The sequence below is a fragment of the Lygodium microphyllum genome, chromosome 23 (genome assembly GCF_053477565.2).
Source record: "Lygodium microphyllum isolate KBCC chromosome 23, Lygodium_microphyllum_v1.1.10, whole genome shotgun sequence".
Lineage (NCBI taxonomy): Eukaryota > Viridiplantae > Streptophyta > Polypodiopsida > Schizaeales > Lygodiaceae > Lygodium > Lygodium microphyllum.
In genome coordinates, this window is record NC_141157.1 from 67,795,548 (window position 1) to 67,818,567 (window position 23,020).

A 23,020-nucleotide genomic window follows, 5' to 3' on the forward strand; every position below is an offset into this window, starting at 1 on the left:
AGCTCCTCATAAGGTCATAGAGTGCAAACTATCATGAACTGACTAGGAGGGTTTTAGCCTATTATGATTCATGAATCCCAAGGTTTTAGGTAGAAGGCATGATTGCAAGGGAAAAAACACCACTTTCAAGTGCTTTTACAAGGGAAAAGGTGCTTTCATGATAGGGCACACTATGTTGGACCAAACATCACTTTCCAAAACATTTGACCTTTTTTTAAATATATAAGAAATGGCTCAAAAATGTAAGAAACATTTCTTATCCATTTAGTATGTTTCAACTTTTCCACCTTGGGAAATGCGTTTCCATGCAACTATGCACGTGCCAATGTATTATCTAGTGATTTTGAGAAAGGTCACATCCCCCTAATTTGACAATTCACATAAGAATCAAGACCTCCATTTTGGTGTTTATGAAAGGTATGTCTACCAAAATGCATAGTAATCTCCAACAAAAAAAGCTCCACACAAGCATGCAATGAAGTATTATACTCATTGGACGCATTAGCATCACCAACTTCTTGATCAAAAGAAATTAAGTTTGAAGTTTTAACCTCTAGCTTTGGGCATGGAGATTGTTGAATCAACAATAAAGGATTTGGCTCGTGGGGATGCAATGGACAAGTGTACAAACTATGTTGCACAAGGGCAAGGCAAAGTGAACATGGTGAAATGTGAAACTTCCACAAATTGAAAGTTTTGGACCTTAGAATAGAAGCTGTGTTGCAAGTCTCACCTTGTGAGTGGCTATTAAAAGCCAAAAAGCCCCCTCGTCATTTAATGCAGGTTGTGGACTTGTAAAGTTGGGATGCATGTAGTTCCATTTGTAGTTCTCTCTCTCTCTTTGTGGCAGCCCACACCCAATTTGATTGTTAATCATTCAATTTGGTTGCTGATTGTCTAATTTGCGATGACAACTTGATTGGAGTGAAGAATGCATTCAAATTTCTCTTCATATGATGGGAAATCCATTGAGCAGCTCTAAATCTCCGTTCTCGATAGATATTGCTGAAGTTGCTGATGTGAACCTTGTTGGGAGAGGTCTATATAATGCTTTTGGTTGAGATTCTTTCCTGAGCCTTGTGCACTTTGGGACATTTGTTGCAGAAAAAGTGTGTTTCTTGTTGTTCTTTCATGAGATTGCCTATAGTTTGTGAGTGGGACTCTACAAGTATGTGGGTATGCATGGGAATTGCACAGGATAGGCTTACATGAAGATGCTCCATGAATTAGTGTTTAATTGGTGGCTGTCTTTTCTAGGTATTTGTAGGTTGACCTTTGGATGGTTTGAAGTTGGTGGGAGTCTAGCAATGGATGTGACCAACTGTTATGGATAAGTCTTGCTTAAGAAGCTATTGGGAATTGAGGCTTATGTGTTAAATTCAGAGCTTTCTCTTATAGTCCAAATAAATATTAAAAGGGGCGCAAGCATTGCCACCTACAAGTGTCGTGTGGTGCAAGAGCAATCTGGCTCCAATTACGTGTGTTTTAAAGTTTGCAAATTAAGTGCTTGCTTAATTAAGGTTTATTATCCTTCGGGTTTCCGAGGTTGGGTTGATGCTTTTGTTGCTAGAACCCTGCTCTCTTTCTCAAGGATGTGAGCTTGTGGTCATGTTGAGGAACAAGCACATGTAGTTTGTCTTGCTGTAATTTCACTATAGCATGGTTTTATCGTGCTAAAGGCAGTGCACAACAAGGTGCAAACATAAAAAACAACACTTGATAGTGGTTATATGAGTGAGCACTAGGAAACACATGGTTTTGAGTGATTGAATGCTCAAAATGCTTCAGAATGGCAAGCAACAAATGTGATTGTTGAGCATGGTGCTCAATAACATGCCACCGCTCAAGCACAAGATGTTTGAGGGCAAACACAATGTTTAGGGGACATTTGGTAAGTGTTGCTTTGAATTTGTAGCAATTGGCTTTGAGTTTGTTGATTTTATAAAGCCAGTTTCCATTGTTTCATAAAAAGATGGAGTGAGGCTCACCTGACTTTTAATTCAACAATACATTTGTCCACTAGGGAAAAAATGTGTAGCATGTTTCTTATGCACAGAAATTGGACATGCTAAATGCACAAGGAGCTCCATTTCAACAATTGACTCTTGTTCATAGTGGCAATTTTGCATGGTCAGTGCAAAAATATTCAGTATGCATAGTTTGGACATCCCTACAGCAAAGCTAGTATGCATGGTATTGGGGATAGTCCTACAGTCTTTTCAATAATGGATTTTGTAGATTCTCGTTTGGTATTATGAGAGACACTACTTCTATTTTTGAAGAGCATACATGAGGTCTTTATCATGTTAAATGCCATGGTTGGTATGAGCAATGTTGGCAAATGCATTAAACACAAGGAATTGATAAGACGGTAATTCAATTGGTTTTATCACATTAAGGGTCTTGCTTGTATAAGAGACGATTGGTCAAAGGACTAATTCAAGAAAATTTTGATTGGTTTTGTTGTGAGAAAGGTCATTGTTTTTGTGTGGAACAGCTTGCGAATTCATGAGGACAAAGAGGGATTGGTTTGGAAATAGATGAGTTAGCCGATTCAGCTTAGTTGTTGTGACTTAAGCTAGAGGCATTTCACCGTGGAATCCACCTTGTTTGGAAATGAAAGACGTTTTGTTAAAAACCCACCTTGGTTGGGGTTTAAGTAGGTTCAATTGGAGCCCACCTTTGTCAGAGTTGCATTAAGTACAACATAGGGAGGAGGTGGATCATTGCTTGTTGCTCAAGTGCAGGGCAACCATTCCACTTTCTCATAAATAGATTGACTCCGATACTTAGAAGTGGCTTGCTGAGGCTATATGTCCGTTGAGCTGCTTTGAGGTACCATTCCTATCAGGCCATCGACATTTGCTTTTGTACAATTGTGCTTGGTTACTCATGGAAAATTCTGCATGCATGAGAATTGTGTAGGACAAGCTTAGATGAGGATTGTTCTAAGAATTCGGGCTTAATGTTGGTTGTGTTTTCTAGAATTTGGCAAGCTGAATTCTTTATGTGGACTTTTGGATAGTTTGAGAGATCGTGCTCGGTAATGGGATTTTGAAACGAGCCTTCCTTCTTGGCAACAGTGGTAATGACTTGATTATTCACCAATTACAAGAAGCAATAAGGCTCAAACCAATCGAAATGCTATAACTACCACTTAATCTTGGACAATGGACACCTTGTTAGCCCCAAAATTGATGCCTCTCTTCTTGTATTTCTTTTACTTGTATTGCTAAAGGTTGAAGTACATCGAGATCTAGCTTGATCTCCATCAATCTTCAATACATCTTGCTGTCCATAGCAACCAACAAGCCTTCGCACAAAATTTCCCCTTGGTTTGCTTAGGGATTTGCCTTCAATTTCCACCTTGCATGATAAGTTTTGCACGCCCAAACTTAATGTTGGCTAGCTTGCCTCTTGAAATTCTTAGAAATCCCCAAATTTTAGTTGTTGAATGCCAAGTACTAGGGCTTGAATCTCGAGGATGCTTCTCAAGATGGTTGTCAAACCCTAGTTTTTGATGTGAATTATGGTTCACAAGAGAGTGAATCTTTAAATTCTTCTACTTCAATGATTGAATTGATTGAAATTGGTTGACATAGCTTGAGAGAGGGTTTGAGGATGAGAGAGAATGTTGAGAGAGAAAATTCAAACTTTTGTTGTGCGAAAAATGGGCTGATCTCTATTGTTGTCTTGCTAGAATAAACCTTGGAGCTGACTCTCACTTGCCTAAACTCAATTGGTCAGTTGTGACTTGTTGTCTTGGGGCCTTGGGTAGTTGTCACTTGTCCTTGGTGGTGCTCCTAGTGGCTGCAATTGGGCTTAAACTGTTGGTGGCTTGCTCCAGTAGCCTTCTCCTCAGCTTGTCAAGCTCAAAATGACTCTCTCCTCCCCAGCCTGCAACCAGCCTCCTCTCACTTACAAGGGCAAGTTTTGCTAAGGGTAGCCTTTTAATTGCATTTTTTGGTAATTTCTAGAATATTAATTTTAAAAGTTAATTAATTTATTAATTCTTTCTTAGAAATAATTTATTAACCAACAATTAAATTGGTTAGGCCAATTTTGTCACGTAAGTATTCTTAAGCATCTGCTAGTCCTTGAATTGGCATTAATTAATTAATCAATGCCTAGTTTCTAATGTCACCACTGATGTTAATGGCTAATAAAATGATCTTGGCCGAAAATTTCACCAGGTGCTGCCTAGTACTTGTCAAGTACAACTTATTGAAACTTTTGCCTTTGGCACCAATTGACGGATTGGAGTCCTTGGCTAAACATTGTGAAAGAACTAATTTGCACATATCATGTGCATTTCACATTTGCACATTTGATTAACACTTGATCGAATGCAAAGCAAATCATCAAAATTTCACGTCCTCATGACATTGGGAGTCTACTAATGGATATGAAACTCTTGTGGGCTAGTCATGCTCCAGGAATTGTTGGAAATCCAACCCAATGTACTCATTTCAAAGCTTTCTATTGTAACCTAAGCGGATATTGAACGGGGTACCATGCATTGGACCAATACGTGCCATGTGCAGTGCCATAGCACTCTAGCATCGTTAAGGGTATTTTAAAGTCATAGAACTCATTGGTTTGTTGAATTAAGTGTTTGCTTAATGAAGGTTTTTGTTCTTTGGGTGTATGAAGGCAGTTTAAGAAGAGACCTAAAGTTTTTGATGACACGAATTGTCAATGAATAGAAATGCATTGAAATGAAATTGAAGATATTGTTTTTATGTCTAGACATGAGGGTTGCTGCATAATGGAACCAAGGAAAGCCCTAAATGATTGTTGTACAAGGGTTGGGAAGAGAAAGGGTGACCCCAATGGTTACTTGCCATTGGCCTAAAGCCTTGAAACGAGAAGACCTAGGGCCTAGTTGTCTTGGTGTCCAGTAGATTTGATGAGATTACAAATAGGGGTGCTTAAGAATTGCAAGAGAACCGCTACTTGTTAAATTTTTGTGTATAAGATTGCTTGTATGTATGCCATTGAATGGATAGTTTCATTAGATTGCTAGTCTTGACACTCTAGTGTAAAGTGTCAAAGTACGATGATATGGCTAAAATGGAATGAATCTTAAAATCTTATTGCCTTCATTATGATTTCAATTTTTTTTGTACTAGATAGTCTTAAAAGTTTCACAAGAATGTTCCTTACTAGTATTTGTAAGACATAGGTGTTTTTACCCACTAGTTAAATGATTGAAGATGTTAAGTTCTTTTTAAGTCACAATTCAAAGATAGAACATCTTGTTAGGAGCTTTATTTATATGTAAGATCCAATTGGATGGGTAGGAAATCCTTTGATTTTTGCAAGTTCCATTGTCAATTGTTTTAGAAGTTTGAAAGGGTTTGTAAGGAGATTTATTAAGTTGTGAAAGTTTCGAAAAATATGGAACTCTATAGGTTGATAAGGTTTTGGAAAATATTACCAGGTAGTTGGAAAATATTACTAGGTAGTATAGTTGCTAGCATTTTGAAGAATAAGATTGTGAGGGAGATGGATTATCCAAACACAGATACTGATGATAGGATTATCACTGTCTTTGGAGAGAAACATTTGAGAACTTGACAATGATCAAAGTTGCTCTCTTAAAGTGCCATTAAAAAAAGTCATTGCACTTTGTGAAGTTTGTGTAGGTAACACATAAAAGCACCCAAATTTCAAATCTTCTTTTGGGATTAATAGTAGAAAATATTTCTTGTTGTCTCTAACTTATGAGAAACAAAGATGACATCATTTTGCGTGGTCTTGTTGACGATATGGATATTGCTTTTGTGCAGGATCAAACCATTGTGAAAAGATCAAACCAAAACAAAATAAAGGGTCCCTTAGGCATAGCACAACAATCCAATATGGTGAAGGACAACATGCCTCACTTAGATTGGAAACAGAGATTGAAGTGCCCAAAAGGAAAGCAAAGGCAAAGTGTAAAGTTTCCAAGAAATATTATCGTCCTCAAATTGTCTAAAGGACAGATGGGGGACTCTATGGACCACACTTTTCATGGGGCTCTTAGCTTGAGCTTCAAGATCATGAGTTTGGGTCTTGAGTGTGAGCTTGTTGAAGCCTCTTAAGGTACTTCTTTAAAGGAGCTAGAATTTGAATATCCATGTGTGTACATATGAGTAATCTTGCTTTCTCTTCATATGTGCTTTGTCAAGTTTTGCAAACAATAGCATTTTAGTCTTTACTCTTTTTGGTAAGTTACATGATGTTGCAACTACAGAATCAAGATTTGGGGTTGCTCATTGATTTGGGATTCACAAATGCCATGTCTTGAGTGCATGACCAACTTGAGCGCTTGCCAAATGTACAAGATCTTTTTTCCATCTTAGATGCATTGGCTTTGTTAATATAAAGGTTAGACCTTTGTGGAGAGTGCTAAAAAGTTAATGGAAAGAGCCTATAGTGACAAAGAGAGGATGATAGGCTCCATACATCCAATAGCTTGGTCATAGAGGGATGAAGAACACAATGACATGATAAAAGGAGACACCATTATGGTAACAAGTAGTGTGGGTAGCTCAACAACGATTACCCACGCACAATTGTTCCCTTTCCTATTTAAAGGGGCCCCCTTCTTACTTTGCAAAGCTATATCATTAAGCCATTGCTTATGATTTTAAGCTTACCTCCCTTTCTCTCTCTTCTTACCAATGTAGATTTCATGCATTGCTTTGCACCTTGTTGCTCATTGAATATAATATGTTCTTCTTTGAAGTAAATGTCTCTTTTTATAGTGCCGCATCCTTGTAAGTCATTTATGGGAGAGAATGGCCTCTGCTTTGGCCTTTGGTATTAAATTAGAAGCTCTTATGCATTAAGAGTGAGGGCAATGTTAGTGATAGGTGAGTTGTGATTTGCAACCATCAATGAAAGGTGGAACATAGTGATAAGTGAATTGTTGTATTTTGAATTCATGAGTTAAAGATCAAACCGACAATCTCCAAACATGAGATGCGTGGCATATGGAGCTGATATTGCAAACTTATTTGGAGCTTATGGAGAACAATTATCAGGAAACTTGGAACTTGTTGAAAAAAATGGGGTACCAATTGTAATACAATCCTCCCCTTTACGGAGTTTTCAAATGTTTATCAATGCTTTTAGGGAGTTAGGAACCCTTAGAGGTTTGATCTAGAGTTCCCATGTTATCGCTCTTATACCCACTTCACCAACATGCTTGTAACATTGTTGGATTTGCAACAAGCTAAATTTAGGCTTGACTAGTGTCTTAAGGTTGACTCTTTTGGGTGTTGTCATGTAATTGGTCCCTTAACCTAGGATTATTGCAATTGTTGTTGGGTCTACCTGTTACTCGTGTTTTGCAATGGCTTTTGTGCTCATGACAAGTTGCATAACAAAAAATTTGAGCCAACAAGGATAACTTGGAAGTGTTTTCCTTTGAATGAACATGGAGTTATCAATAAAAGTAGTTGCAATTGAGTGACATTGTGCAACAAGACCTTCATATCCTATTGTCTAGAGACAACACTTTTTTGGCATGAAACTCATGTGCTAGAGATTGTATTTTGTGAGTTTTCTTATTGACTGGATGTACTTGAGGAATTGCAAGATGATTTGGTGTCTTCTTGCGACGGGATTCATAATGATAGATAGAGACCAACTGATGTTTATTTCGGTGGTGGACTTTTGGATGGTAACGATCCCTTTTTCTCCCATCTCTAGTTATATTATGGTGTACCTTACCTTGATTGTAGATGATGGTGTGTGGGGTGAGATTTTTCCTTTTGGAGGTGAGCTCCTCATCTTCCTTTGATATCTTGGATTTTCTTTTTGTCTTTTGCACTCTTGTCTTAGAAGATTGTGGACTAACAAAGTTCTTCCTTACATGCATTGTCTCACATAGGTGCCAAGCTAGAGTCTATGGTTCTTGGCCAAACTATAAGTTGTATCCTTCTCCAAGTGGTTCAAATTTATCGACCTTCCGCATTTTGGTGAATTTTGACGAGCTCGACATTGGGCCATACGGTTTGAGGAAGTAGAAGTTTTAGATGGGGTTTGCGTTGCATATATAAAGGAGAAGCAAGAAAGATGATAAAATATTTGGTTATTTTGAAGCTATTTGGCAAACATGATGACAAATTGGTGTGCACCTTTGGCTATTCAAAAGACACATTTTAATGAGCAAGCTTATGACCCTATGTTGGGTCAATAGGAAGCATCTCCGACTTGCTCAAACATGCTTGACCATTTTACTCCTACTTACTAGAGGTTTTAGTGAAGAAGAAAATCATAAGTTTTGAAGTGCGAGAGCATTGAAAGTGTGGATGTATCCTCTTTCATTTTATGAAGTCCTCCTAATGACACTTTCATTTTTATCACTCAAATATGCACTACATCTTTGAGGATGTGACATACTTGAAGAAGGTTGTAGAAAGCCATATTGGAAGAAGGTGGCTAAATAAGATTTCTCCTGAGAAATGAGAATTGCCTACGTGTTAGTTGTTCTTTGTACTCTAGTTTTAGAAGACTGTTAGAAGATGGTCGAGTAGCATAGGTAGTTCTTCCTTGGATGGATTGTCTCATGCAACTACCAAGCTAGAGTCTATTATTCTTGGCCAAACTATAACTTGTATCCTTCTCAAAGTGATTCAAATTTATTGACCTCCTACATTTTGGTGAATTTGGACAAGCTTGACATTGGGCCATGCACTTGGGGGAAATAGCTCTAAATGAGGTTTGTGTTGATATACAATCGAGAAGTAAGCATAGATGTAACAAATATGGGTATTTTGAAGCTATTTGGCAAACACGATGACAAGTTGGTGTGTACCTTTGTTTGTTCAAAAGACACATACGATGAGTGAGCTTACAACCCATGGTGGGTCAACAAGAAGGATCTTTGATTTGGTGAGACGGGCTTGATCATTTTTTTGCTACCTACTAGAAGCTTTAGCAAAGAAGAACGTCATAATTTTTGAAGTGCAAGAGCATTGAAAGTGTGGATGTATTCTCTTTTATTTTATTAAATCCTAATGACGAGTCTTTCATTGCAACCACTCAAATATATGCTACATCTTTGAGGAAGCCATACTGGAAGAAGGTTGTATAAATCCTAATCAGTAGAAGTGACTCAATAAGATTCTCCTTAGAAATGAGATGTGCCTACTTGTGAGCTACATGGTAAGTAAAATCGATGTCCTTATCCATGGAGCATATTGATGGATTTTAACTTATAGCTATGTGTCCAAAGTTGTAATTCTTGGAGTATGAATTTGGGGACATTTTTGATTTACCCTTTCTCGTTTTTGAGTCTTGACAAGTAACTATCCAAGTCTGTGAAAGCGTATTTGATTGGTGGATATGGAGACATGAAAGTCAAAGACTCTTGAGTGGCCATCTAGCCAACACCTTTGAGAAGTGGAAGTAGTGGGAGGATCCCAAGAGGGGCTAATACAACAATTGATGGAAAAACATTAAGGAGATAAACATGGGAGGCAGATAAGTATACAAGTCATGATTGTCCATGCAAGGCAACAAAAGCAACTTATGAATTGAAAGGAAAGGGAATTTGAAGGGGGCTAATACAACAATTGATGGAAAAACATTAAGGAGATAAACATGGGAGGCAGATAAGTATACAAGTCATGATTGTCCATGCAAGGCAACAAAAGCAACTTATGAATTGAAAGGAAAGGGAATTTGAAGGTCTCTCCCAAATTATTTAAGGATGAGGGTTCTCTCTATTTTGCTCAAACAATGTAGAGCATGCCATTCTACCACCTTTGAGAAGTGAAAATAGTAGGATTCCAAGAGGGTGTGATAAAGGACAAAAACATGGTAGGTGTATAGGTATACAAGTCAGGATCATCTATGTGGGGAAACAAAAATAGGTTGAGAGTCAAAAGCAAAATAATTTGAAGATAATGTTCTTCATGTTGGTCAAGGATGAGGGACATCTCCCAAATTGGTTTAGGATGAGGGTTATCTCCCAACTTGGGATTTTTATTACTAAAGACATAGATTTGGTGTAATTGTGAAGGTGGCCATAGCCAACACGTGCATCTACACCTAGAATGTGTTGACATTAGTGCATTTCATGGGTTTTATGGGCTTGCATTGGGCATTTTGGAGGGCACTTGAGTGGGCTGCTAGGGGGTCTCGATTGTCTTTGGCCTTGTTCCTTGGCATTATATATAGGTTGCTTCTCTCCAGTCTGTCATTCATTCCATGCTTGCTTCTTGCTTGGAGAGGGAGATTGGTGGCAGTCTAGTGGTCTTCCATAGTTTGTCGTTTGAAAGCATCTTCTCATCCTTGCGTACTTGTACTCCATGGCCCATCTCTTCAATGTCGAATGCATTTGCACGGGTCATCTAAGTATTGGAGGTTTTATTTGTTGCACATGCCATAGTTGATTTTGTCATGATCATATTGTGACTAGAAGTAATCCTTTGGGGCTCTTGGGCTCTAAAGGCAAAGGTAGGTGACACTGTGCCATTGTAACATAGGGATTGTTGTTCAATGCATTTGCAAGGGTCATCTAAGTATTGGAGGTTCTATTTGTTGCACATTCCATAATGGATTTTGTCATTATCATGTTGTGACTTGAAGTAATCCTTTAGGCTCTAGAAGGAAAGGGTAGGTGATACTGTGCCATTGTGACTTGGGGAACATTGTTGAATGCAAGTATTGTAGGTTCTATGTTTTGCACATGCCACGATTGAATGCAATCATTTGGGGCCCTATAGGCAAAGGCAGGTGATTCTGTGCCATTGTAACCTTGGGACCATTGCTGAATGCAGTTGTATGGTTCATCTAAGTATTGGAGGTTGTTTGTTGCAGATGCCTTAGTTGATTTTGTTAAATGATTTTGTGACTTCAAGTAATCCGTGGGTGGTCCTTGTTGCTATTGGTTTAGACAAAGCTAGAAAAAGTTTCCTTTTAAAATGGTCAGTTTTCAACATCAAAATTCATGCCAAATGCTGTTTAAATCTGCTCAACTTGGGCTGTGCGAATCCAACTGCTTTTTTTTGTTGAAAATTAACAAATAAAATCTGCAAAACGGGTGTTTCATGGATTTACATTGTCTGAAAATGCCAACTTGTGAATACACTAAAAGGTCATTTTCCGGGTTCATGTCTGAAATCCTGACTTAAGATAAATAGTCTTTTATTGGTTCGCATGTGTTACATAAGTATTGGTTGTTACAACCTTGCATTATTTACCTAGACAAGTAGGAATTCAATCCTCAAAGGAAGTGATACCAGTGTTCATCATGTCTTATGCATATCTCTCTCATATGGATGAGATCAATATTGTTTCTAATTTTCCTTACAATTAGAAACAATGTTGATCTCATCCATATGAGAGAGATATCTGCATTACCTATATGGCATCGATCAACATATGTATATTTGTTACAAGTTTTGCAGTATGAGTTTAGGTGAGGAGGAACTTAGTCCTTCCTCGTATGCATCTTAGGAAGTGAAACCACTGTCCATTATCTCATATGCATATTAGGAATGAAACCACTGTTCATCATCTCCTAAATGGAAATTTTTTGCAAAACAACCCAGACATTCTTAAACCAGCCATATGAGAGAGATCTAAATCACCTGGGTGGCCGAAATCATGTCAAGATTGTTGCAGCGAGCAGGAAAGAAGTCTTAGATTTGAAATGATTGAACATCCAAGAATGCATAATTCCTAGGAACTCAGATTGGAGATTTTTTGCAAAACAACCCAGACAGTCTTAAACCAGCCATATGAGAGAGATCTAAATCACCTGGGTGGCCGATATCATGTCAAGATTGTTGCAGCGAGCAGGAAAGAAGTCTTAGATTTGAAATGATTGAACATCCAAGAATGCGTAATTCCTAGGAACTCAGATGGTCCATAATGCAAAATATTATTCAATTGAAGAAGATGAATGTCCTGAAAGTCGTGGCAAGACAACCCTGGCCCGCCCCGCGCCCCCCCCCCCCCCCCCCCCCCAACACACACACACACACGCGCACAAAAAGAAAACCACCACTACACACAACAGCACACCTACCCGGAGTTCTTGTTGACAAGGCTTATTTTCTGTGTACAGATGAAAGCAGATAATAAAACTCTCTACAACAGGAGTTTCATTGGTCATTTTCCAGGTAAACTATGGGCTGCAATGAATTATTCAATGTGTCTGATAAAGCTTGTATGCAGGAGGTTCTTTCATCCGGATAACGTTTCAACAGTTTTCTTAACAGCCTTTAAATGTCAATATGCTTTTGCTGCATGAAATGGAATTGTTATTGGCACTTAGTGTAGAGATTGAAACGGTAAAAATTTGAGTTTTTTGAATGCACAATATAATCGTCAAAGGCAAATGCCAAAAGCCAAACACCCATGTCTTATGCATCAGCTTTGAGAGTAACCCAAACAGAAACTGGATACTTAGAACGTCACCTGGTTGACCTCTGAAATTTGTATGTTGCAGCACAAATGCAAAAGAATGTCCAGCTGAATCCTTATTGGCATTCTTGATTGCATGCACTAAAGTGCAGTATCTTGAAGTGCATGCATTAAGGTCCTCCAACCAACCAAACTATGCTGGTTATGTTTGTGTGAACAAAGTATGTCTGGATGCATTGTGTATATAGTTCCATAGCAGCCTCTACTCAATTCATATTACGGAAATGTTGTTCATTGTGTGTGGTACTTATTGTAGATAAATATGTACAAGAAACAGCCATTCATGCAACAATCATAGGTACACGCTGGTAGTGGATACAGATCTTGGAGGGTTGCCCAGCATTATCCATATCAAAAGCTTAACTTCCTTGTTTTAATACATCAAGCCCATCAGCATTCCCATGGACCCGGAACACGTTAGGATTGTACATATCATTGGTTAGGCACTGTTCTTAGTGGGCACATTACTGATCTGTGCAGCTGCATTCATGGTTGACGTGATGACTATTGGGTGCATGATCCTCTCAGGTCTCTATTGCAGCTGCCTATATATGTATGCCCCACTCTTCCACTATTATATCATATCGCATCATCTGGAGGGAGGGAGATTGGAGGCGGTGCTGGTCACATTGTGTGCCTACTTCTCACTGTTCATTGTCTTAGTGTTGTGATTTGTGTTTTCTTGCTGTTGCTCCATTTGTGCATTCTCACATGGTATCAGGCATTCAAATTTTTGGATGATTTGGTGCATCTTCTTTGCTGTGCTTTCACCGATTCCAAGTCTGAATTGCTGCATTGTTTTGTCTTGGAGTTGATACATCTTGTGTTTTGTGCTTCCAGCCTTTTGTCTAAATCAGGATGGCCTGTTCTCAGCTGGGTTAGTTGATTTGTGGGCTGGATGGCCTGTTTTCTGTTCCCACCTGGTGTCTTACTCTGCATTTTGGGCTGCTACCCCTTTATATGGGTTGGATTTGCTTTTGCCTGCAATGTTGACTGTGGTAAACTCCATTTTTGCTGACCTGATCCTTAGCAAAATTGTGTTTGTCTACTTGTGTTTGGACCATGTGAATTGTTGAACTCATCTTGTTTAGGTTCCAATATGTGTGTGCGTGTATCTCCATTGTGTTCTTGTATATCATCATTTCTATTTTGCTTCTCTTTCTGATGGAGTTGTGATTCTCCCACCATAGCCTAACCTTGTTTCTTTGAGGTTCTCTTTTGTAGGATGTTCTTGTGTTTGGGGACCTTGTCTATGTCCCAAGTGCTTTTAGAGGCTTCCTTGAATGATGGTGGTTTTTTAGTGTTCTTGGTCATGAGGTTCCTTGATGGCTACTCCTAGGTGGTGTTTGTGGTAGTCTCCCTATGCTCCATAGTTGATATAGTGCCATGTTTTTCAGGGGAAAAAAATAATGGCAAAACAGGTTTCTAAAATAACCATAAATATAAGCTTAAGTCAAATCATTATTAACAAATTAATAGATATTTTATTTGTTTTTATAAATATATAGGCAAAGTACTTTAGTTAAAAACCCAAAAATAGGGTGTATCTTTTATAGCAGTTTTAATGATTAAAATAATGGAAGTACATAATTTTTTAGGGAGGAGTCAAATTATTAGTAATCTTGCATGAAGAATGAGCTGGCATTAAAAATAATGCATAGAGGATTAGTCAAAATTATTTGTTATCATTTTTTGAAATCTTGTAGAGTACCTAATTTGATTGATATAAAATTATGTAAAGAAATAATAGATTATTTCTCTCATAGTTAGAGAATTAATCTCAAAAGATGATACGGTATATTAAAGTAATACTTAAAAATTATTTTGAAACATAAGAGAGAATGGTTACACATATCCAATAAAGAAAAATCATAAGGTCTAAGAGTTGCAAATATTATTCACACAATAGGTAGAACCAATGAGAAGCTAAGATTAAGTGCATCTATAAAACATGCACATTGGTAAATGATGTAATTTTAGCTAGTGATGCATGTAAGATTTATCAAATGATTGAGTACTAGAGTCTTTACTTGATGGATACGATTACTTAAATTAGGAAGCATATTAAATGTATAAATGTTGCTTCTCATTTAAATAATATATTATTGTTTGAGAAGGATTGATTAGTTATTGTTTGTGTTGAATATTTATGTGAAATTTACATCCAAAAATTCTATTCGGGCTTGAGTAGATTACATCTCCCTCAAGGGCAATTGTGGGGGCTTGGTTTGAGTTGATTCTATTCCAACGAGCGTTGGACCAACATTTAGGCCGGAAGATCCCTAATGGAGGGTTTCCTCCTATGGCAATAGGTAGCCAAGGGGGGTTGTGGTAAGAAAAGGGGTAATTACGTAGTTGGCGCCAAGATGGAGAAGAAATCTGTATGAGTGTGATGTGGCAAGCATTGGGAGCTTGGGAATTTATGGTTTGGTTCATCGCTTTAAGAAAGAGAGCAAGTCTTTTTGTATTGGACTCTTTGAGCAAGAATCCAATGTAAAGATTATTAATTAATAAAGCAAATGTTTTGAAAGGATGACTTTATTGCTTTGGTGTTGCACTTAACGAAGATGTGAAATGAACCTAGTGTTAATGGATAAGTAAGGAAGTTGCTTGTATATGTTAAACAATGAGTTAGCATGCTTTGTTTAGAAAACTAGAGGAAAACTACACTTAAATGAAAAGCGATCGATTGCCTTTTCTTGCCGATGGAAAACAATGGTTGGGTGGACCAAGTTGTGTGCTTTCTTCATAAGGAATTATTAGGATAAGAGTTAGATAGAGGCTGACTTTTCATAGGTTTGGATCTTAGATCTTAGTCACATGCGAATTTTTAGGGGAATGGAGATGAGATTTTGCCTTATGGGTAGAGGTGTAGAGCTCAACTACCCCTCCTCTCTCACTCACTATGAACTAGGTGCGGCGATTGGCCTGCTTTGTCTTGAAGGATTACAATGTAATCGCGTGGATTGAGTGTTAGAATGTTGGCAGAGTTTATTAGGTCTTTTTGGAACCTTTAGGTTGATCCTTGTAGGTCAAGGCCAAGCGCTTTGTAGCAAGGTAGACTAAGGTTTGCCAGTTAGTTTGGTCCTCGGATAATTAATTGGCCAATAAGTATTAGTGGTGACACTAGGGCCTAGGCACATTTTGTGCCTGTCGTAGGGTCAATTAAGGTAGGCAAGCACTTGGGGTTGCAAATGGCCTAGCTAATTAATTTGTGGAGGGACACAACTAATTTTGGACAGGATCAAAATGGTGGATATTAATTTTCAGAATCAATGAATTTTGAAAATCTATTAAATGGTTGAAAATTGTTGGAAATTGGGAGTAGAAGGTTGCCACTTGAAAATATGCCCTTGCAATGGGGGGGAAGGCTTTCTGGGAGTTGTAGAGGTCCATTCAATTGAAATTGACAGTTGAAATTGAAGGGGTTGCTAGGGATTTTAGATGCTAGTCCATCCTGATTTGGTGAGTTAGGGGTTCGGTTTGTACAAGTTCTGGGTGAAGATCAAAGGGAAAATTAGTTGGGATTGTCTTACGAATGAATTTTTCGAAACTTACGGTACTCCTTTCATCAAGTATTTGGTAGCTATGTATTAGGAGGTTCGGGTTATTGAAATCATGTCTGTATCTTGGAAAAAGGGGGTTATGAAGTTAATCTCCTAAGTCCCTTTTCATTTGATGCTCAAAACATTGGCATCGGATTTCCTTGATGGATACTATGTTCAAGCTGTTCTCAAAGGTGTTAGAGCTAGTCACCTCCATGAGCACTTTCTTGCCATCGTGCATTCTTGTTGTGCATTCTTGTCAAGATTCATTAAGGGCATGAATATTTTGCGTAGCTTCTTGAATGTATAGAAAGGCATAGATTATGTGCAACAATCTAACCAAGTTGTTGTTTTGGTCAAGTTGGATTACTTTGAATATACTATTAATATATACTATTAGCATTGATGCTTTTGCATGTGTCATGCTGAATGGTGGTGTTACTGAGCTCTTTTCTCTTGCACTATTGGTAAAAAATGAATCTTCTTTGAGTCCCTTGTTTTTTGCTCTTACTACCCATTGGGTTCTCATCATGTTGTCACATCTAGTAGAGACTGGGCAGCTGATTGGTTTATCGCTTGCATGGAATCAACATTTTGTTGGACATGCATCAGGTTATGATACTTTCATGATATGGAAAGCGCATAGCTTTGCAAAACATTGGATGTTTTGGGATTTGGTTGGTCATGCTTTGGGGCCTTCATATTAATTCTACTCAATCATTTCTCATCAGTTGCATTGATCAAATTTAGAGGCTCTAGGGTGGCAAGGTGAAGTTGTTCCGTGTAGCAATAGTATATGGAATTTGGGTTACCTTTTGGGTGTTGATGTTCTTCCTAAACAATCGCTGCAATGGAGCTCTCCAAAGTTCGATGATAAAGTTTCTTTATTCGAAATCTTCGGCTTCACATTTTCGTGTGTTTCTCAAACTAGCATAAGCTACTATGCTGCCCATTATTGCCTCTGTTGCCTTGGGCTGGAAGTAGTTTGAAGGATCTCGCTTTGCATATTTATTTCATGCTGCAGAAAAAGAATTTTGTGCTTATTTGTATTTCTTAGATTTCTTGAAGCCATGTTTGTACTCCAAAAAAAATGGTGGTGGGGTTGTTTTGGATGTTGAGACTCGTGTGGTTGCTCGCTATTTCTAGCCATTTGTCCTGGTCATTAGTCTGGAGTGTCTTTTGCTCGCTTTTATCTTTAAGACCGTAGAGTTATGCATGAGAATACTAAAATTCATGGTTTATGGTAACACATACTCAGCATGGACTCCTAGTTTTCAATTGCTTCTTTTGTTCCCTTGACCCATTTGGTACGCTCATGGAAGGTTACCCTTTAGAAGGTGAATTGGCCTCTAGTAGAGGATAGATTAAATGTTAATTCCTTGCAATTTGTATTGTTGGCTATGTTGCGACTACTCTCTTGGAAAGGGAAACACGATTATTGCTCCAAGTTGAATTGAATGGCATGTTTGGGGTTGGTTGCTATTTCAAATGCGCCTCTATTGCCACATATTGTGTTGGTATGATCTTGACGCCTCATGGATAATGGGATTTGTTGGGCATGATCTTGATGCATTCGCATGACAACAACCATTTCGCACCCTTCATTTCAATTATCCTTGGCAAGATTAGAGACTTGCGAGTCATTTGTGCATGGAGGGTGCTTCAGTTAACTAGATTTATCATTTTTTGAATACAGACTTGTCATTGGTTGGTCACCAAGACCAATGCTATTTGGGGACTACATTAAATTAGGGTATGTTGGAAATCTACTTATCATTGGTTGGTCAGCAAGGCGAAATAACCCACTCTCATGCAGCCACATGTGAAAATATTGTTTTATTTTCTTTAGGTTCTTGGGATGTTGGTACAATTGAGTCACTCGGAATTCCTTTCTCTTTGATTTGACCCTGGAGGTTCAAAAGTCATATTGCTAGGTTGAAGGATCTTCTCCATTAGCAATTGGATCTTATTCAATATGTTGGCCTTCTCTCTAGGGAGGATTTAGTTTGTTGGCATATGGTAGTTCCTTTTGCTACTTTGTAGCGACTCTTGTATTTCTCATGCGATTAATATAATTACTTGTTGGTGGCTTTGAATCATGCCTACACTCATAGAGGAGTGTTAGTGATCGTCAATAGGACACTAGGACACTTTTTACTCTCTTTACAAGAGGTTTCCCCCCCGGAAACTTATTCTAACTAGGAATGGCTGGAAATGTGAGGTGGAATGTTCCATATACTAGGAACTCATTCCTTGTCCAAATGGTTTTGTAGTGGCATTCTTTGGGCTCAAGTTCTCCTTCCCTCTATTGTGTGTCGCTATAATTGCAGTGTGAGCAACACTTGGCCATGACAAACACAAATGAAAGATGACTTTGCAATAATCTTCATTGATGCTCTTAGTGAGGCTTATAATCCAAACACCTATTTTACAATGAAGTGCTCTTAGTGACATTTATAGTCTAAACACCTAGACTCATTGATAGCTAGTGCACTTTACAATGAAGTAAGGGTGAGGAGAATATGGTGAACCATAGTTGCATTTGTACTACATACGGACTAGTTCGTTCCCAATGGTTCATACGGTACTGTATAGTACGTATCTGTACCAATTCATACCAAAATACAGGCTATTTTTGGCCTATGAAGACTAGCCACACAATATCTTCCGACTCCTAAGCCTTATGTTTATTTTTATAATTTCAAGTCTCTCACAGGCACACACACACACACACACACACGAGAATGAAGAGCCTCTTTGTCCATCTACCCTACACTTTGCTTTGTTGTATGATGTATTACATATACACTCCCATTTGTCTTGTAGTAGCGTGTTGCGCATGTGGTGCATGAGGTTTTACCTTGTTACCCTCATGTATTCATCCTATTAACTCAAATGACATTGCTATTTCAGCTTTGAGCATGCATTATATTATCTATAATCTAAAATAACCAATTTTTTGTTTTTTTTCTGTACTAAAATTGTACCGTACCTTATAAAATAATAAGGTACCAATTAGTACTGTATTTTTTTGTACCGTACGTACCTTTCATACCCGACAACCCTGTGGTGAACTGTGCAGCAGTCAAAGCCTCTCAGTTCTAGGTACAGTTTTTATATTGGTAGGCTACCACTAAAATATCATTTATGGGACCTTTTTCTTTTTATATCATCATCTCAGTAAAATACTCCCGTGCAATCACTTCATTTAGGCTTTTCAAATATCCTGCAATTAAATTCTTTCTCCTTGTATGATATTGAGAGATACAAAGTTCAATTATTGCTAGCACCATTTATCATACTTTTTCTCGATGGTTCTTTATTGTTTTCTGGCTAGTAAAACAGTATGCCTCCTTGGTGTAGGTGTCAATGCCGGGGATCAGTTTTTTTCCCGCTGTGAAATGATGGCTATCGGGTTGCATTGCCATTGGCTTGCTGGGATTGATTACATAGGCCAAGCAGGAACCAAACTCTTGGTAAATTGAGCAAGAATAGAGATAACTGTAACAACTTGCAAATCTAGATGGGGCACTAGCATGTTCCTATTTGTTCTACTGATTGATCCTTCACTGTTTGGTGAATTCAGCCTGGGAAAAAATTTCCACTTGCATCTTCTGTTATGTTGTCTGGAGTGTACGAGGATGATATAGACAATTCTGAAGATGTCATTTACACTGGACAAGGTGGGAATAATCTCCTGGGGAACAAAAGACAGGTGGCTGACCAGGAGATGAAGCGTGGAAATTTGGCTCTCAAGGTCATCTTCATCCTAAATAGCTGCTAATAGCTTTAAACTATTGTATTATCCTGTTACAACCAACTTAAGATCGGGAAAATTCCAATGCCATTTTCTGTCTTTTGTTTCCATAGATCAATTTTCATATGAGTCTGAATGGACAGCATTTGATTTTACCTAGCTCACTGAGAGCTTTTTGGCTTTAGCTCGGTTTATCATTTTCATTTCTGGGAAACAGTGGAATTTCACAAATTAATTTGACTCGTTCCATGGTTTGAAGGTTTAATCTGAAGTTTTTTATAACTCATGTGACTTCTTCCTTTCATTACAGAACAGCATGGAAGAAGACATGCCTGTTAGGCTGATCCGTGGTCACAAGACAAAGAAGAGCTATACTGGAAAGGTCTATACATATGATGGTCTGTACAAGGTTAGTGCAGTTTCTTGGCAGTTTTTAAAACAAGATAGCAAAGACTGGAAGCTTCAAACATGTGATTCCATCTACTAAATTGTGCCTTCTTAAAAATGAGATTTTGAGGATAGGTGTATTCAAAGTATTCAAGGCCAGGTGAAGTCTTGATACATGCTTAGTGTTTACTAATTAATCGCACCCAAACATAGAGATTCTTTTGATATAGTGTATTTTGCATGATAAATATGTATTGTGCATGCATGAAACAGTTTTAGTATTCCACTTCCAAGATGGTCATTCTCATGGCTAAAAGAGAAAGATAAAACACAACATTGCTTTAAATCTTGACACCAACAAGAACTCCAATTCATTACAAGACTGAAGTCACCTCAAAAACAAGATTGATATCGAACAAGGCATTATTCATATATCAAAACACGTATAGTACTCAAAAACCTGTCGTAGCTGAAGAAATAAGGTATAGCATCATAGATTTTATGGCCAAGACTTAGTGGTACATGGTGTATAGAGGGTGTGTCCATTTTACAACTGCTCTTTGATGAACTTGATAGCTCTCACACCCAGAGTATGACACCTCAGCGCTTTGATGAACTTGATAGATCTCACACTTGGAATTCACTGGGCCTTTGATGGGAGCATTCTCAGCTTCCACTCTTGTACCCACGGCATGGAGGGTGAACTCCTGACTTATAGCAATGTGAAACAGGGCCAACAACACCTGTCTGCACACAGCACTAACAGCAGTGGCACCACCTTCTTGACCAAGATGGTGGCCACAGCACACGTACTTCTTCAAATCCACACCACAAACAGTGGCAGAAAACAGGGCGGCAATTTGCAGCACCTGCTGCAGCTCCAGGTCTTCAACATGCCCTTTTAACTCTATTAATCTCCAGGGTAATCAAGGTGTGCTGCTCACTGATTGTGTCTTGTTTTAGGCTCCTCACCATCACAAACAAGCATCACTTTTTATGTCACTTGCCCTTGGTCAGCCTCTAATTCCATTGCCATAGCCGATTTTTTCATTGCCATTCATGGCAGCATCTCATCCATGCCTTGCAGAAAAGCTATGCATGCTTTTCATAAAGGGCATAAGCAGCTTTTTATCTTGTAACCTTATATTAAAAGGCTAAAAAGCTTAAGGTTTTAGCCCCATGTCACATGCCTTGTTTGTCCATAATGGTCAAACCTTTATCCACGTACATTTAAATGTTCAGTGCCTCATACCTGGTTCTTATGGTCACCTTGGCTCTCATTCCAGCAGCACATGCATTAACCTTGTCCTCATCTATCATAGATAGCTTGACATTAAATACCCTTATATTGTATCTGTGATGGTCCCAAGATTTCATATGTCAATATATTTCACCCTCATGCTGTCAAGTTCAGGTTCATGATGATAAACCTATCCGTGAACTCAAGATATTGGAACTATAGTATTGTGTTTAACCTCAGAAAACCTAACATAGATATGGTTCCAAGAAAAGCCTCTTGTGCTTGTTGAAATGCGCAAACCCATCTCAAAGCCTCATATCGTCACATGTATGTCAAGACTTTTTGACTGACTCCCATGCAGGTCAAGACTCTGTAGACTCTCTCTAGTTTTTAATGCTTTGCAACATTGGCATGGCTAAACTTACAAGTATGTAAAAACTATACAGGCTTCTAAGCACACTTGAACAGCATTTAATGAAGTGCAATGGAGCAACTGATAGTGTAGGCAAAGAGATTGGACAATCATGTAACTAATCCTTGCCTTTGAGATATGCCATGCTTCTATACTTGATCTCTCGTTGATTGTTTGCTTACCACTTAGTCTATGAGAAGCTTGGCTGCAAGAGCCATCAAATCTCTACCAAATCTAATGGGTATGTTGACTGTATGATAAGTCTGTTTTGGCTGCTGCCCCTGAAGGTGTTTTTATTAGCAGACCAGATCTGCATTTTAAGGGCAAGCTTCTTGTCCAAAAGAGGTTGAAACTAAAAGAAACACTGGCTGAAGAGATGATATTGCAGGCAGGCTAGGTCATGAGCTTATTGGTGTGAACTGTCAGGAATACATGGCAGTTGATGACTGAAAATTGCCTGCCATGGATGGCGGGAATTGCAACATGACTAGACAGCGAAGCAGGGGCAATAGACATGACAAATAATTTCTGGTCTCTAAGGTTCTCTTTCTTCTAGATTCTTAACCCAATAGTTCTAGTAAGTTTGTTGTAGTGCAGTGGAGAATAATACTTTTTGAAGCACTACGGGGCAAATGGCCAATTGTGTGAAGGCGGTCTTCCTTAATGAACTAAAGGTACTTGTATTATTTTTGGGATTTCAGGTGAAGGAGTTCTGGGCTGAAAAGGGGATATCTGGTTTTACTGTCTATAAGTTTCGTTTGCGAAGAATAGAAGGACAACCCGTTTTGACAACAAATCAGGTTTTGAACTGAACACCACCCCATTGATAATTGTGGTGCACATCAATGCTAGGGCTAATATCTATATTTTTCTGAACTATGCAGGTTCATTTCAGGTCTGGACAGGTTCCCACCACTGCCAGTGAATTAAGAGGGTAATTTCAGCTTAGTTCTAGAACTTCACATTGTATACAATTGCGTTATCAACGATCTCCACAACTAGTAGTTTATCAAAGTCAAGAATGGGTAGCCTGATTCCTGAAATGTATATGGATTTGTCTTTCAAGAAAGAACTTGTAGCCTCTTCTACAAAAAGAATCAAGGAAGGAGCAAGACAACAACCCTACATTACTTTTCCCTGGATGTTGAAATGCTCTAGCCCCAGTGATTAAGACTTGACTATGAGTTGAGAGGAGTCAAGTGCTACCACACCTCTAATCCACTCTTTGGAAGTCCCATTCCCAGAATAGT

General features: G+C 38.4%; 1 protein-coding gene across 1 annotated transcript in view; it reads left to right on the forward strand.

Annotated features, from left to right (window-relative positions):
• Positions 1 to 23,020, forward strand: part of SUVH4 (histone-lysine N-methyltransferase, H3 lysine-9 specific SUVH4-like protein) — a 122,022-nt gene that overhangs the window by 68,508 nt on the left and 30,494 nt on the right. The window contains exons 3-8 of the mRNA XM_087663711.1: positions 12,071 to 12,125; positions 19,338 to 19,450; positions 19,561 to 19,731; positions 20,042 to 20,140; positions 22,472 to 22,570; positions 22,655 to 22,704. Coding sequence (XP_087519837.1) covers positions 12,071 to 12,125; positions 19,338 to 19,450; positions 19,561 to 19,731; positions 20,042 to 20,140; positions 22,472 to 22,570; positions 22,655 to 22,704 — 587 coding nt within the window. The remainder of the gene's footprint in view (positions 1 to 12,070; positions 12,126 to 19,337; positions 19,451 to 19,560; positions 19,732 to 20,041; positions 20,141 to 22,471; positions 22,571 to 22,654; positions 22,705 to 23,020) is intronic.